This window comes from Colossoma macropomum, unplaced genomic scaffold (assembly GCF_904425465.1).
Source record: "Colossoma macropomum unplaced genomic scaffold, Colossoma_macropomum, whole genome shotgun sequence".
NCBI classification, from domain to species: domain Eukaryota; kingdom Metazoa; phylum Chordata; class Actinopteri; order Characiformes; family Serrasalmidae; genus Colossoma; species Colossoma macropomum.
This window is the reverse complement of record NW_023494809.1, coordinates 1,665,763-1,684,161: the sequence shown is the minus strand read 5'-3', so window position 1 is coordinate 1,684,161 and position 18,399 is coordinate 1,665,763. Positions and strand designations below refer to the sequence as shown.

The following is an 18,399-nucleotide window of genomic DNA, read 5'->3' as shown; positions in this document are numbered from 1 at the left end:
CGTTCATTTTGGTTCGGGAGCGCCCCCTAGTGTCTGAGAAACCTGGAAGACATTAGACTGGAAATTCTCCTCTCTACAAGTTCTCTGACTATAGTTTATTTTGTAAATGTACACATTCTCTCAATGTATTTTAGGAAATATTACCAAATATTACCGGTTTTTAAACACCTCAGTGTCGCTGCTGGACTGAGAATAGTCCACCAACCAAAAATATCCAGCCAACAGCGTCCTGTGGGCAGCGTCCTGTGACCACTGATGAAGGACTAGAGGATGACCAACACAAACTGTGCAGCAGCAGATGAGCTATCGTCTCTGACTTTACATCTACAAGGTGGACTGACAAGGTAGGAGTGTCTAATAGAGTGGACAGTGAGTGGACACAGTGTTTTAAAAACTCCAGCAGCACTGCTGTGTCTGATCCACTCAGACCAGCAAAACACACACTAACACACCACCACCACGTCAGTGTCACTGCAGTACTGAGAATGACCCACCACCCAAATAGTACCTGCTCTGTGAGGGTCCATGGGGGTCCTCACCACTGAAGAACAGGGTAAAAGGGGGCTAACAAAGTATCAGAGAAACAGATGGACTACAGTCTGTAACTGTAGAACTACAAAGTGCACCTATATAGTAAGGACAGAGGAGAACCTGTTGTTGCCAAGCTTAAGCAGGTATTAAAAACCCTACAACTGGAACATTCAATACCAAACCAACGGCTAATGAGAAAGTTTTAGGGTCAATAGTTCTAGGACTTGTGGAAGTGGAAAAAGGCCTAAAAGAGAGCACAACTATACTGTAACAAAGGTAGACTATGAAGTTTTTAATCAAATGCTAACCACAGTACACCACTGCTGATAGGCTGAAAAACTACCCATACTACCTCACATATGGGCTTTTAACTGATTTCCCGCACTTCTTTGAAGCGAATCCCGGTTGCACAGTGTATCATAAAGCACAGCCATTAAGAAGACTTAAGGCTAGGCGTTCGCAGATCATTAGCAGCGTGCAGTAGGTAAAATAGCAAAGATAAAACACTCGTAAAAGAAAACCGGCGAGTTGGTTGAAGGATGTTCGGTGTATGTGTCGGAGTTTGCGTTTGGCCCCAAGTGAGCTTTTTTTTTCTTAATTAAATACCTCTCTCTGTAGAGATAATTAAGTCCCTCCAGTGTCATCACAAACAAACATTTTATTACAGTTCGTTTAAGTGGTGCTGAGAGGCAGTTTTAAGCCTCCCTGTCTTTCCTCTCGCTCTCTCCATCGCTTCGCTCCTCTCTGTCTCCGAGGAAGACATCAATCATTGGCTGTCAGCATGTGTGTTGGGCTCTGACCCTGCTGAAGCGTTGAGGGAAAAGGCCCTGCTAATATTGAGTTAGCTCCCGTGACACAGTCTTGACACCTACACACACACACACACACACACACACACACACACACACACACACACACGCTCAAGAGTCTCTCTTGAGTCCTTACAACTAATTCTGAATTGCTACAATCTGGCAGTTTTACACACACATGCATGCTCACATAACCTCTCTGGGGTCTGCATAATATTGAGTGTGTTCAGGCAAGACATTACAGCTAACACACACACACACACACACACACACACACACAGCCTGTAAACTGTGGGCCGATATGTTATTTGCTGATAAATAAAAAAAAACGCCATTATTAAAATTGGTCCAATACTGATATTTTGGTTGATGAAAACAGACAGCAATGATCTGCAAATCATTTCTGAACCTGTGTTTAATTGAAAACAACAAGATATTTAAGGTTTAATAAATTAAATTTATTGTTTACTTGTAATTATACACACCGATCAGGCATAACATTCTGACCACCTCCTTGTTTCTACGCTCACTGTCCATTTTATCAGCTCCACTTACTGTATAGGTGCACTTTGTAGTTCTACAGTTACAGACTGTAGTCCATCTGTTTCTCTGATACTTTGTTAGCCACTGTGATATAATGCACTTCATAACGCACCACCAATTTTCAATAGGAGACAGATCTGGACTGCAGGCAGGCCAGTCCAGCACTTGCACTGTCTTACTATGAAGCCACACTGTAGTAACATACTGTGTCTTGCTGTAACAAGCAGGGATGTCCCTGAAAAGGACGTCATCTAGATGGCAGCATTTGTTGATTGTCCTTTCTTTCTTGGCCCAGAGAACAAGAAGTCCATTAGTTCCAAAAACAAAACAAAACATTACTGCTGCCGAGTGCTGATTGGTTGGCGAGTGGAGCAGAAAATTGCTGCTTTATGCTGTTTTGTTGTTCAGGAAATAAATCTATTCTTTTACATTAAAACTGTTTAAGCATTTATAAACTATAAATTTTGCCCAAATGCTCCATCTTAACCCATTCATTTTGGACTCGCTCAGGAGCGCCCTCTAGTGTTTGAGAAACCCAGAGAACATTACAGAGCGGAAATTCTCCATTCTACAAGTTCTCTTCTGCTAGCTGCGTTTTTTGCCGAACTCATCTAGGTGAACTTTGACCCTACAAATTCACAGACCATGGAAGCATGAGTCAGCAGAAAACCAAAACCATGAACTGCTGTTCAGTCAAGAGTGTTAGCTGAACTAGCTGATGCTCACTGAAATGTTTATTCCCCTCAAAAAAAAGCCAATAACCACCTGATTTTTCCCCTTAAATTAGACTTTGAGAACTTGCAGTTGCGATTTCTGCAGTTAAGGCTAATCGGTGGCTTTAATCTTCCATTACCTGTTAACAACTCAACTCTAAAGAAGCTACAGACAACATCTTTGCTGGCTGCCTACATTTGAACCAAGGCGAAGTCATACAACAAATCATAAATTAGATTTTTCTCTAAACTACCCCTCTTATTCCTGCCAAACTCAGCGTGTGGAGGCACAAACATCTGCAGGGCGCTATGAATTATTTTCAAGATCTCCTGCTGGAACCTCGCTCAAATCGCTGACTACCTGATTCTCCCTTTCCTCTGTGTCTGTGCTCACCTTTCCCCCAACGACCAATCAAAAGGCCTCGCGGTGGGGGGGGCTTGGCTTCTGTCTAAGCGCCTGCTGTCACCGAGACGACCCCGCGACCTTTGGCGCGGCTTTGACGGGCGGCCAGGTGACCGGCATTAATATTAATACCCTCCCCCATGCAGCGAATGAGGAAAGTGGAGTCTGGCTGCTGTAGAGGCGCTTTCAAGAGATTCCATCTCCTACTCTTCTCCGCTGGGATGGAGAGAACAAACGGAAGAAAGAATGAAAAGACTGAGAGAAAAAAAAAAGTCCTCTCAGCTGTCAATTTCTAGCTCTTATGCTGACTCACTCCTCCCCCCCCCCATTCCTTTTTAACCTCTCTCGACCATTTCCTCCTCTTTTTTCCTCCTCTATACTGCTTTCTACACTTCACTCTCAGCGGGAGCTAGACAGGACTTTCACACTTCATCCTATCGTTCACAGAAGCCTCGCTCGCTCTCTCTCACTCTCACACACACACACACACACACACACACACACACACACACACGGAAAAGGTCAAGTGCAGAGTAAAATACCATTCCTGAATTATTCAAAGGCAACTTTCCCTTTGAGAGAAAGAGAGAAAAATGCTTTAAAAGAAAAACAAAGCAAACACTCTCTCCTCTTATCATTGTTCATGCACACCAAAAGCACACTCATTCAAGGAAGTTAAGAACATCCTCTTTAACTAAGACGTATTCAGTACTATATATTCTGGGTTTAAAAACTTTCAGCTGTAGCTTTAACTCACACACACATATTTGTCTTGCTATACATATGAGGACATCCATAGGTTTCGATTGATTTTTGACTACCTGTAGCTAAATAATACTATACCTAAACCCAAACCTAACCCTAACTTTAACCTCAGTATCCAAAAGGCAATTCTGCTCTTTCAGTTTTCAAGTAAAAAAAAAAGTAACTGTGGTGAAAACAACACATGCTCAAGTGAGCACCAGCAAAATGTCCTCACTTGAGCAAAAAGTTCATATTTTCTTACCATAGTGAGGACATGGGGTCCTCACAAGTATAGCACTACAAGAACACACACACACACACACACAATGACTCAGCACTCCAAATGTCTTTTTGTGCACCACACAAACACAATCAGAACTTTAAATGACATGTTTCATCTAAATGGCTTTTTAACCATCATTACTCCCATCAACAGGGCTTTTCTACCCAAAACAAAGGCTAATAACCAGCGCTGGAAAACCTACAATTGCCTGAAATTTTCAAATAGCAATCCAAAATATCTTCAAATTTGTTTGCTCAAAAGCAACCACGTTCAATCCCATTTACTCTGAGAAACAGGAAGATGTAAAAAGCCCCCCAAAACCGATCGGCAGTACTGTGCAGACGTCAGAGACCACCCTTCATTTATTTATTATAACAGGCATTAAGTACAAGCTGTTCTTTTTGCAGTGAGTGTACACAGGGATGTTTCCACACCTCCGAAGTTCAGTCTTAAGGCCCCAGCATACTTACTGCGAAAGGAAGTTCCTGAGTGTTGCGCGCAGCCGAAAGTGCCTTCGCAAGCCTACAAGATGACGCTATGACAGTTTATGATAAGTTTCATGACTAGTGGAAAACGATTCTATCACAGTTCTAACTATGGCGATGTTCAAGTCCAGAATGCTGCCACCATTTAAGGTGGAACGGGAAAATTCGAACAAGAAGCTGGCAAATAGGAAGCCACCTTCAGCCTCGTCCTCTTGTGGACCTACGTATAACATTAACCTGTATGTTTTGGTGCTTAGATCTAGTTAGTACTACTGAATAATAGACTCAACATCTTACATTTAGGAGGTATTCATTGTTTGTTCAACAATTGCTGTTTCACAGTGAAATATTGGTGCGTCTGCCGAAGCGCACTCCTGAACGGGGGATAATAAAAGATGTGAAACCTCTGAAGCAGATCTGTTCAGGCTTTTTTAATAGACTTGACAGCCCAGACAGTATTTAGTGCTGCTTTAAGAAAATATTTACACTAAGAACTGCACAATACCTCATACGCCACATTTATTATTTCTGACATATGATAAGTTTGAACAGACACAAAAGAATCAGTAGTATCACATTTCCGATTGAAAACATTCTGATTATAGATGAAGACTGAGGTGTTTATTCTTACTCTACTCAACAAACTGATGAATATCTCCGTTTACATGCTCACTACAAGTAATCTGATCCAAAATGACGCGCATGCGTAGAGAACCGTTTAGTGTAGATGTTACCATGACAACCAGCATCACGTGAGTCCAGTCAGAGTGAGATGAGCAGCAGTGAGCAGCGTTTGTGTTTTTTAATTGCTTTAAAACTGATGTCAGACTCAGGAAAACGTGCTTCACATGTCCTTATTAAAGCAGGCCGAGAGGAAGACGTCGTGTTCTGAGACACATAAGCTGGACGTCCGTCCCACCACCGTCTTTTAAAGATCAGAGCATAAACTTCGTCTCCTCTGCTGACCAGTTTCTGCTCCGCCATGCTGAACGGTATAAACTTTCACTGTGACGTGACGAACATGATCAGAACGGACTTAAACTTTCCGATAGGGAATGTAATCAGATACAGGCGTTTACATGGCTATTATTCTTCTGTTTAACAGATTATTTAGAGGATTACCCACCTCGTTCAATCAGATAGAAACTGTATTCCGAATGGCCTCAATCGGACTAGTCTATTCCGAATGAAGTGTATACGTGGACGTACTCTATTCCGATTGAGCTATTAGTTGGATTATTAACGGATTATTAGGCTGCAGGTAAACGCAGCTACTGGCAGCTTTGAAGGGTCTACCACCCGGCCTGTAAAAAAAAAATCTAGTGGAAAAATACTGTAAAACACACAGACTTTATTTTTAAGAAACTGGGGCAGAAGTCCATGTGAAGCTGAAATGACCCCAGTCATTTGTCAGGAGAGTGAAATGGGGCTTAATAAGCTTTAAAAGAGAGCCACAGGAGAGAGCCACAGCAGGACAGTCTACGAAAACCGTATAATAATAATGCTACCCAAACCACAGCCAGCTTTCATTATAAACAACCAACGAATGAATCCAGAACCGTATGTTCATCATATAGTCATCATTCACATATATTAAAAGCATCACTGAAGCAGTCAGCCAAACACTGATTAAATGTTTCCACCAGCTGTGGAGCACTCAAGAAATTCTCCACTGGCAGCAGCCTAGCCTTTGGCCAAAGACATGAAAATCAGGGGATGAAGTCGTAACACAGCCAAAGACTGCAGGTTTCAAACTAAACTCGACTTCATTTACATCTCACTGTTGTTGGAAAAAAAACCTTGTATCTCTAAAATGGTAACTTTACAGGAGAAGGAAAAAACCTACTTTACTTTTAATGTAAGTCAATGGAACCAGACTTTTCTCCAAGTCATTTTGGGCCGTTTCCTTTGGTCTGTTCATCATGAAATTTACAGACAATGTAAAGAGCTACAGGCAAATTATGTCAAAAACTGAAAAACGACAAAAATGGAGATACAGGTTTTATTCCGACAGCAGCGAGATGTACTACAAAAGCAGGGCTGCACAATATATTGCTAGGTAATCATAACATTGGCCGATATCACAGAAGGCTGCAATACACTGAAATATGTTCGAGACCACAATCTAATTAAGCTGTGACCGTATAACAGTACTAATTCACTAATATGTAGTCATTTGTCCAGATCCTGCAGCCCTATTTGAAGGGTAAATCTTTAAAATGTCTGCCTACTTAATCATTAAAGCATAAACAAAGTCATTCAGAGTGATTTGATGTGAAACAGTTTATCGTAAAGAAACTGAGTCTTTACTGTGGTGGTGATGGGAATCAGGGCTCATGATGTCTACAGTGCAAATATAGCACTGTATCCAAAACAAAAAGTTTTTACACCGATCAGGCATAACATCATGACCACCTCCTTGTTTCTACGCTCACTGTCCACTTTATCAGCTCCACTTACTATATAGGTGCACTTTGTAGTTCTACAGTTACAGACTGTAGTCCATCTGTTTCTCTGCATACTTTGTTAGCCCCCTTTTACCCTGTTCTTCAGTGGTCAAAACAAAACAAAAGCACAATAAAAAAAATCCAGGGGAAAATTCCACATAACAAGCATTCATATGAAATAAAATCATCTTTATCAAAAGCTAAACTAAAAGACGTGCTTTAAGTCTAGATTACATAATTTTATGGCTCTGAAAAAGCCTTTTTTCCTGCTGTAGATTTGTTGACCAACAAACCTTCATCTTAATAAACAAACACTGTAAAAGGAAACTGATCTGCTTAAATAAAAGGCTGTTAAACTATGTACTGCTTCGTATACCAGCAGTAGAAGTACGTAATCAATGTGAAATCTGAGTGGTGGCCGGCGCACTGCAGCTAAAACAGGTGTAATGTGGTCAGTCTTCTTAACTCTGGTAAGGAAGTCCATTTTAAAGTCCTGCTCTGTCGGCCACTGGTGTCCACTCGAACAAGGCACTCGACCCCAAAGCCTGCTCCGGGGCACTGCACCTTCGCTCACCCTCACTTGCTGTCTCAGATATGAAAAATGCTAATTTCACAATATTGAGCAATAGAGCTTCAATGCCCTGAGCTCAGAAGGCCTTCAGACCTCAGACGTGCCCAAAACAGCAACAGTAAAGCTCAAAGCACAACAGAATGTTATTCATTTAGCTGGTCCAGTTCTCTGTGGGGTCAGACCAATATGAAAATATCACCAATACTGTTAAAAATACTGATAACCAATAATATTGATACAACTTCAGGGTCAAAAATCAAACAGACCACTACAGTTTTACTATGACGGTCGAGTGTGATTTTCTGTTCTTATTTAGAATTTCTTAACATTGGCCAAACAATATATCGGTCAGGACCTGTTTCTGTTACCATATTTCAAGACGGCAGGTGATATTTAAGCCGGGGTTACATTACACGACTTTTCCTCCGATTTTAGCCCCAACGCTCAGTCTGGCCAGGTCTGTGCTGGTTGGCTCTAGTCGGCAGATGTTTGGGTCAGTGGGAATCGACAGTTGGAGAGAGAGTCGAGACGTGTTTGAGGGGCGCAGACTCAGATTTCTTTCCTCCCGATCGCGTTTCAGAGCTGTCAGAGTTGATCAAACATGTTTGATTTTTTTTCGACCCGGCTCTGAGCGAAATCTAGTGTAAACTGATCAACGACTCAATCTGAACGGATTCCTGCAACAACCAACGAAAACTGAGGAAAATGGGGAAAAGTCTCTCACGTGTGGAGCCAAGCTTTTTAATGAGCCGCGTTTAAGGCACAACTGAGTTTATGTACATTTAAAACTCTAAAAACTCCCACACTGATCACATTTTTAAATCCACGATCCTCACTTACACGTTTACCTCCACAATTGTTTATGTGTGTCTCATAGTAAAAGGAGAACGTGAGAGTTCGCGAGAGTTTGCGAGAGTTCAGTGAGCTCCGTTCGGTTCAGCAACAGCTTAAAAGTTGAGTAGTGTGTGATCCTTAATCGTTTACTGCGTGATCTGCAAATACCAGTCGTATAGTATGAGACGCCCAGTCTTTTATAATCGGCTCAGACTGTAAAAGTCGTGGAGTGGCTTAAGATGAATACATTCTATATACACACCAAATCATGTGCCACAGTGGCCCAAAGGCCTTAAAGAAAGAAAGTCAATGGCCTAACCAGTTAAACACTAATGTGTAATGCGTCATTCTTACTGCACTGCTTTCACTTTTCGAGTGACCTTCGGTTCGGTACATTCGCTTATTATATTTGACTGAGTGAAGCGCGTAGTATGAATCATGGACATATAGCACAAGATGTACCAGGCACAGAATAACAAGAAAGTACACCGTACATTCCAGAGTGAGCCTTAGTTATAGCATGTGCAGTAACAAATTACATCAAGCAGATGAACAACCTTCCCTATGACTATTAGTAGGCGATACACTGGGTTATCTGGTGTCCTGGTTAAAATGTTTTATCCAGTATAAAGGCCCAATCCCATTTTACCCTTCGCCCCCTACCACTTAGCCCTTAGCCCTCTGTTTTGCACGTTCACGTCTAGGGGTAGGGTGCAAATTTTCTGTATTATGTGTATTATGGTCGTTTTCTTCATAACAACCCAAAAAAAAAAATCACTAATAGCATGCTAATGTCTCGGTAGCTAGCTAGCTAAATTTCACGTTCCACCTTAAACAGTCCAGCAGTTCTGACACCTAAAGCGCCAGAATGTAACTGCTGCTCCATTTAAGGTGGAATGGGAAAATTAAAACGAGAAGCTGGTGAATATCTTCAGATTCAAATCACCAAAGAATTAGTGGTGGGCGATAATAAATAATTGCCCCTATTTTTAGGCATATGATGCCCTAAATGTAACTAAAGTCCAGCAGTGAGGAGCTGAACTTTACCCTCCTCTGCTGTCACTGCAGACTGGCAGGGTCGCCTACAGAGCAGCGCTGGTAGCTGTTAATGAAGTGATGCTCTTTTTATTTGAGGGTCCCATTTCAGAGGGAAGATTTCAACGTTGTAAGATGGCACTTGAAAACAAGCAGTAGGAGTAAAAATAAGAAATGGGATTGGGCCTTAGTCTTGACATTACCGGCCATACTGGTACACCACAAATTAGCATAGAAAACAACGTACAAACAGACTGGCTAAAGTTGCCATCTCACCCAAAATTCCTATTTCACCTTAAATGTGGCAGCATTGACATTCAGGTGCCTGAACAGGGCCAACATGTAACTACAGCTCCATTTAAGGTAAACTGATTTGTACCAAAACTATCAGAAATTTTAATTATATTGTGATTTTTGACCACACTGCCCATTACTACTGACTGTATAGCATCGTCATCACTCTTACGAAAAACTCAAAGAAATAAACATCTCGGGAACAAAATCTCACAGATTGGCTGCGGACACTAATAGACACCATCAAAGCAGTCTTTGCTTGATTGTTATTCATGAAAGCATTTTTTTTATGCCTTCAAACGCATAAATCATCCTATAAATGGATAGGAAAAAAAAACAAAGCAAAGGCCGAACACCTGTCAGCCGGCCAGACTTCATAAAGGCAACCCGCAGTTTCATCATACCTCAAACTCCTCAGCCTCTATCAGCAGTTTGGCAGTCGTGATTCTGGACTCATACGGTGGGATGATCATCTGAAAATGAGTAAATATGCACACAGTCAGCTTTAAGGTCATATTCTATTGTTTTGTTCATTTTATTTTTCATTGTTTGTTGTAAAAAAGCCACCAGAACTAACAAGTTTCTTACTTTACCAGGAAAAATATTATATATGGTTTGAATTTGGCCATCTTTACCATGATTTGTTCTTGTGCTGGTCACAAGAACTGACCAAGGCAAGAGGGCTGGTGGAGGGGGTTCTAAGCACTAATGTATTACTCACTCAGTGTGTGTCTGCTTTTAAATGTTTGATTTATTTATTTAACCCCCTAAACGGCCAGGCCCTGACGGTAGGCCCAAAGTTTTATCACGCACCTCTATAACCTAAGAATAGCTCAACCAGTTTACATTGATGTCCTTGTAGTTACTGAAGAATAAGCCTTAGTATGTAATAAGCCTGGGATTTTAAGGGGTAACCTTAGTATGTAATAATTAATTAATTAATTAAGTGACCCTTATTAGTCCCACAATAGGGAAACTTCACCTCTGCATTTAACCCATCCGAGCAGTGAAACACCACATACACACTAGTGAATGCACACAAACTAGGGGGCAGTGAGCACACTTGCCCAGAGCAGTGGGCAGCCCTATCCATAGTGCCCGGGGAGCAGTTGGGGGTTGGGTGCCTTGCTCAAGGGCACTTCAGTCACATACTGTCAGCTCAGGGGATCGAACTGGCAACCTTCCGGTCACAAGGCTGGTTCCCAAACTTCCAGCCCATGACTGGCCCATAAACAAATAATAAACAAAACCCAATAAAAAAATTGTAAATTACCAATTAGTATTTTCTCAGTTAAGAAATTCCGACAATCACTGTATTACCTTGGTTTAATGTTGTTTTAATGTATTATGGTCCGTTTCTTCGCAACAAGCATAAAAACGCTAGTAGTATGATGTCTCAGCAGCTAGCTAAATTTCCCGTTTCACCATTTAAGGTGGAACAGGAAAATCGAACGAGAAACTGGTGAATATCTGACTTCAGTTTCATATCACTGAAGAATTAGGGGTGGGCAATAATAAATAATTGCCCCCCTCTTTTAAGTCATATGATGCCCTAAATGTAACTAAAGCCCAGCAGTGAGGAGCTGAACTTCACCCTCCTCTGCTGTCACTGCAGACTGGCAGGGTCTCCTACAGAGCAGCTCTAGTAGCTGTTAATGAAGTGATGCTCTTTTATTTGAGGGTCCCATTTCAGAGGGAAGATTTCAACCACTACCCCTTGCAACTTAATTCCAAGGGGCAAGATGACACTCGAATACAAGGGGTAGGGGTAAAAATAAGAAAGAAGACTGGGCCTTACATATACACTCACATGTAGGACCAACTGGGTGAGCCAGTTTGCTACAGCGCCACCATGGGGCAGATCAGTGCTGCATCTCTAGTTAGTTAAGAATACCAAAGACAGAAGCTGATTGTGGGTGAAGCAGCTAAACAATGACCTTTCCCTGAATTTGTATCGAGGCGTCTGATTTTCCTAAACAGACATCATAACATAATAATAAGTTAATTTTCAGGGACCCCCCAGAATTTTGATTTTGAGACATTCAGGGGGTCCAAGAGGTTAATTAGGAGGTCCCGGACCCCACAAGACCTTCTGCATTTCTCAAATTGGGTCTTAAACTAGATGCACAAAAATGGACTGAAATCCATAACCACAGTTTTCTACCCACACTACAATAAATCAGTTATGTAAGAATGTAAAATTCATAACTTGGGAGCTGTGATGCTTTACAACACAAAAAGACTGCCAAAATGTCAGACTGTCTCTCTCGACAGCTAAGCCATAATTTCAAAGAAATTAGTCAGTAGAGTGTCAAGCAGAGATAAACCCACTTCCTAAATTGTCAATTTGTCAAATACCTAAAAGTGGGTCTCCTTTGAGTGGATCTAAAACAGTCATCAAAAAAGGACAAAACATAAAATAACCATAAAGAGCTGACAGAAGAAGAAAGACATCAAAAGAAAACCCATTCATACTATCAAGACTGCATTTCCCAAAGGTCCCTGTCCAGATCAGTTTGGTCGAGTGTCTATTCTTCAAATGGAATCCATCATTTTTAAGAATTGCAGGGAAAGTCTGGGGATATTTAACAGTCGGCGAGCTTCGCAAAGACCTACTTTTGTACAGTGATGGACACACAGCAACACGAAGTGTCCATTAACTGAACAAAACTGTGGAGTCATAAATGATTCCTCATCGTCTCTGTGGTATTTTCCACTATTCGTCAGGAATTCGCCCTTTTATGTGCAACCTTTCCACGAGCACTTGCTCCTCTTTTGGTACATTAGCGCTTCATCAGAGCGCCGTCTTCCTCTCTGCTGACTGCACTCTTCTGTGCCGTCTCTGGTGTCATCCCTTCTTCAACCGTGTCTTTCCATTAACTGCTTTGGCCTCTCATCTCGTCGCACGTGTTTGATGGTGCGCGAGCGTGCGAACGCGAGAGTGTTGAGCGTTACCTCATCAGCAGTGCACGCGGGTTTTGATAATGACGGCACCAAACCAGGCTGATTCCAATTAGCCCCTGCCTCTCAGACATTTCCACCTCTGTTGCTTTTTATGGGCTTTCAGAATTAGTCCAAACACAAGTTCGCCACCCGGACGTCGTACATGAAGGTCTCTTCAAGTCCTAATTACAAGTGGGTTCTGCTTTGATAACCAAGCTTCTGACGGCAGCTAATTCTTTATTTTCAGTCACCAATTAGGCCAAAGACTTAGGTCCCACTTTATACTAAGTGTCTCTAATAACTGTGTAATTACATGTAAACAACATATGTACAACAACTTAACTACTAATGATTTTGTCAATGTTACAGATGGATTTCAGAAGTACAGCATATGTAATTACACATGTATCAACTTTCAGTTTTGTCTCATGTAATTACAGTGTATCTTAACAGTTGCAACAGTCTATTCTCTTGCATGTAATTACATGTAATAACATAAATGCAATGACATTTGTAATCAGACTGGAACAGCAGTTGTTTTCAGAAATTTCTTTTCCAGCAGCAAAAGGAAGTTGCTGCTGAGACTGGTCCCACTTTATATTAAGTGCCTCTAATAACTGTGTAGTTACACGTGAACAACATATGCAACAACATAACTGCTAATGATTTAGTCACTGTTACAAATGGATTACAGAGCTACACCTTGTGTAATTACATGAGATAAAACTGGAGTTTCTACATATGTAATTACATAAGTGTATCTTAATAGTAATAACAGACTATTCCCTCTCATGTAATTACACAAGGGTAATAACACACGCAATTACATTTGTGATCAGATTGAAACAGCAGTTGTTTTCAGAAGTTACACTTGTGTAATTACATGTCAAAACTGAAGCTGATACATGTGTAATTACATAGGCTCTAATTCTGTAACCCATCTGTAACATCAACTAAATAATCAGTAGTTACACTGCTGTTGCATGTTATTCATGTGTAACTACACAGTTATTAGAGACAACATAAAGTAGGACCGACTTGGGTAGTAGATCTGTAATAAGTAGGTAATAATAAGGTAATATTATGGTCTCAGGCTGCATGTCCTAAAAATATACATGCTATATACATTTTCAGGTTGTAACTATATAATAAGCAAGTAAATGTAACAAGTTGGTAATAAAATGGTCAAAAAGTTTTCTGGTTGTTAATAAAGAACATGATAAAGATAATAAACGTTTTATAGAAGATATATGTGGTTTAGTTCATTTTTATGTGGTTTGGTGGAGTTTTTTCCAATTACCTAAGTAATATCAAAGCCTTTTGTCCGAGCTGTGCTTTACAGCAGAGGAACATGTGATGTTGTATTTTCCAGCCCTGATTCTGTGTAATCTCAGTCTTTACCTCATCTACTCGTGGACAACAACACTTGAAGGTGGACCTACATGCGAAAGCAATAGAGCAACCATGAGTGATTATAATGCAGTAATTTAGTCTTTTCATCGCAATCAGCCACATTATTTCACTGCCGTGTTGTTTTCACCTCATGTGAGATGCAGTAACTGAGAAAACAGGATGGAAAGTTTGCATTTTAGAGCTGCAACAGCATTTAGGTTCACTGTAATTAGAGCCTGTTACTGTGTTAGTACATCTGACTATTTAAAGACATGACTGGTCTGAAACTAAGCAGATATAAGTGAGCTAGTATTTCACAACACTGTCAATTTAGCAGAAATTCTGCAATGTTTTTGTGGAAAAAACCCAAATATGATAAAATCCGATAATGACTTAAAAGAATTGGAGTGATATGTTGAATAAGGAGATATTATATCAGAAGAGCAGGATGTATTTTCCCTTAAAATCGTAGAAAGAACGTACAAAAAAGTCTGCTACCATTATTTTTTCATTTTATATCCCTAACTTATTATAACCTAACTTATTATAACTTTTTAGTTATACTAACCTGGATTACCTAAAAAATAAAATAACCATTAGTATAATCATATTTTAATACCAACAAAACAATTACTAACTTATTACTTATCAACTAGAAGATTAGCATGTCATTTAAAGGTTAGTTTAACTTGTTACTATAATATTACCATGTAATTACCTTATTCTGGTTGATTTCTAAAGCGCTACAGAACTTTGCTTACATTTGTAACCAAATGCTGCATTACCTACATTTGACCAACAGGGAAAAACATTAAGTAACCAAATTAGATCAGGGTAGCTAACTAGCTAATCATGTTTTGACTGGTGCCTAAACCATATTCAAGTGATATAACAACCCATGGTTCGACCTGTATCAGCCAAATTATAGGCAACGATGCGCCAATAGTTCCCACCTTCTGTTGTTGCGGCACCACCACGATTTACAACCTCCTAACAGGCGGGCGAACCCTTAACCGAGGCCTCGTTTCCACTGTAGGGCTGAATGGTTCCAAGTACAGGGGGTGACCATTCAAGTGCCATTTCCACACATACACAGTTCTCTTTGCTCAGGGCTGCAGAACCATTCAGCTGGATGGCGCACTGACGTAGTTATTCACTGACTGGTTCTACGTTCTTGTCAGTATAACGTCACCGTTATTCCTGCATTAGGTAAATCCGAAAATGAGCTCAGTGCAGTATGTGACTTTGGTAACACTTTCTATGAATGTCACCTTTGTAAACATCTATAAACACATTCATAACATGAATAAGACATTATAAACATAGCTATAAATATTTATAAAAATGTATTATACATTATAGCCATGTTTATTATGCATTATGAATTGTTAACATAATACATTATAAGTACTGATCATAACTAATTATAAGAGCTCATAAGTTGTATTTGTCCGCTCTAAGTAAAGTGAAGCGTACTGTACTAAAGCCTCCTCCAGTGTTCAGAGTGAGGCTTCAAGTTGAAGTATTTACTGAAGGATTTACTGAAACACTAAAACATTCACAGTAAAGCACATTACAGGCTTCAAATGTCAGAGTTTAAACTAGTGCTGCCATCAGTGTTTTACCCAATGTGGGAAATGTAATGTACACCACCGTTAGCTTGATATATGTCTTTACTTTACGCTCTCCAAGCTGGGACTGACTTCTTTGGCACTGACAGTATAACATGTTATTAACACTATTTATAATTCATTATATTAACAATTCATAATGTATAATAAACATGGCTATAACGTGTAATTCAGTGCAATTCTTTTTTATAAATATTTATAACCATGTTTATCATGCCTTATGAATACATTATAACATGTTATAAATGTGTTTATAGATGCTTACAAAGGTGACATTCATAGAAAGTGTTAACGTGACTTTCAATCCATTGGTCAATAAATGTAACAACTAAACGTTTAATCATGCTGTTACTAGAAGACAGAAGCTGGTTCTGATATGGGATACACTTATTGTAATGTATATATTTTATAGATATATTTTTATTAGCTGCTCGACTGGTTTAGCGGTACTGTAAATATGTATTCCAGTACTTCTTCAAAGCTGTACTTAACTCCCACTGCACATTCTTTATATTGTTTGTTCTTTATTGTGTACTGTTTACTTTTTGTGCACACTGTTAGAAATAAAGGTTCTGTGCAGGTACACTTCACTGATCAAGGTACAAACAATGTAAACGTTCCCTCAAAGGTACAACAGTGGTTGGAAGGTCCGACTGCGCACCTTAAATAAGCTTTTCCAGATGAAAAATACCTTTTCATAACCTAATGTACTGAGATGTACCCTTGAGGGTCCCGCCCCAGTGACAGTTTAGTACCTTTTTTCTGAGAGTGTTTGTACCATATCGTCGCTGTCCAAAGAAAAACAAGTAAAAATAGTAACTTTACAGAAACTTTTACAGAATTTTTACAGAATTTTTACTCCAACAAGGCAAAATATAAAGAATTTTCATTCCAAGTGATTTAGAGCATTTCTGTTTGTCCACTGATCATGAAATTTTCACACAGCTGTAAAGGACAGCAGGTGTGCTGAAATGATGTGCAAAAATAATCAATAAAATTAGAGATACATGGTTTTGATTGGGAACAGTGACCTTTGTGGACAGGATATCTTTGCTATATATATTTTATTGGATTTAATTTTATGTTGACACCTGCATCAAAGGAAAATTCTTGGCGAATACAGATTTCTGATTTTAATGGCAACTGTAAACAGGGCACGGTACTAAAACGGCATGTCACATATGTATCTAAACAAAACACGTTTATTTTCTTTCTTTCTTTTCTTTTGAAGAGAACTATTTAAGCAGTAGAACACTTGAGGTCATGTGTTATCATGAAATAACATCACGGCTGTGATTTGGCCGCAGATCATCACAGCCGTGATGTTATTGGCGATAACACACTCCTCGAGTGTTCTACTGTTTTTATACAACAGTTAAATAAATACAGTAATAAATTAATAAACTGGGCCGTGAACGCGGCGTTTAATATGTTTTAATGTTCGCAGTTCCTTCACCAAATTATAGTTCCTTATCAAGCAGCTTGTTGCTACGTCAGAGTAACGAGCTCCGCCCACTCGCTGCACAGCCGGCAGTTCGTTCTCCAGCTCCACACAGACCAACTGACAGTTTGGGAATTTAGTGTCGTCTCATCTTCAGAGTCTGACCAAATCGGCTGTCGGTCAAATGTGATCTTAGAAGTGTTCATTTTCTGTTTGTGCAGAAAACAGGAAGTAAAAACGTTCAAATGGCTTGAGCGTCTCCTACAGCTGTCAAAGTCGTTGCCTAGCAACGGCGTCTCAGCGGAGTGATAGTGTTTGTGAAATGCTCTGGTGAAATAACAGCACAGTTAGAACGCTTCTCAACCAATCAGCTTGCGTGGCCGTAACTAACTGTTGTATAATGTAAAATATACAACATAATTACGACTTTACATAAGATTAGAAACGTAATATTATATCCACCAACATTCTGGGTTATCTGAATGTTTAGCCCCTTAAAATCATTATCAGCAACACACTTTTTCATACCAGTTTGGGACAATTTCTAACAGAGAACATGAACACAATCACTTCATAATCATAAATTTATGCTTCACGATTAGCAGACTGAAGACTCTTCATCAGAGGGCACTATTACCACTCCAACAGCTTTTGTGTGCATCGTTCGAAGCTGGCATACTAAAACAACACACTGTAAGTGACTGCAGGCTACACTTGAATGTACACACTGATGTGTGGCTTTCGCTCGTTGAGAGCACCTTCAACAAACTTGTGGAAAACAGAAACTCCCAGGAAAGAGTGATGCTTCGCATCAACGATGCTGTGTGTTCTCATTACAGAAAGCACACGGGATGCAGGGCAACCCTGCTTCAACGCTCCGCAGCCTCATCCCTGCGGCGGACAAGCTCCCCAAACCCTGACAAAAATCAATACAGGAATAAACAAGCACTTTTATTAATTTGCTCCTCAAGCAATTTCAGGTGAGCAGCGGTTCATTTCACGGTGACTCCACTTTACAGACAAGCCGAAAAAACTAATTTGGGTGCAGAAAGCCAAGTGCATCCATTTAGGGAACACAACACTCGGTAGCCTTGAGGAAAACGTTGGGTATTTAAGTTTCATAAGAGGAAGGCTGTCTGCGTGAGAGGACAGGGTCAAGAAGTGTGTTTGTGAGTGTGTATGGCCGAGGGGCCTGCCTCGCAGCGTGCCACAGGGCTCGAAATGAAAGGATTAGTCTCCACCTCTTTTCCGTTCCCTCGCTCCGTCTGAAAACTCATTTCAAAGTTCAAGGGAGCTTCCT

At 40.2% G+C, this 18,399-nt stretch overlaps 1 protein-coding gene across 1 annotated transcript in view; it reads right to left on the bottom strand.

The window, feature by feature from the left end:
- Positions 1-18,399, bottom strand: part of si:dkey-12j5.1 (probable assembly chaperone of rpl4) — a 201,100-nt gene that overhangs the window by 165,744 nt on the left and 16,957 nt on the right. Inside the window, exon 8 of the mRNA XM_036558540.1 lies at positions 10,097-10,165. Coding sequence (XP_036414433.1) covers positions 10,097-10,165 — 69 coding nt within the window. The remainder of the gene's footprint in view (positions 1-10,096; positions 10,166-18,399) is intronic.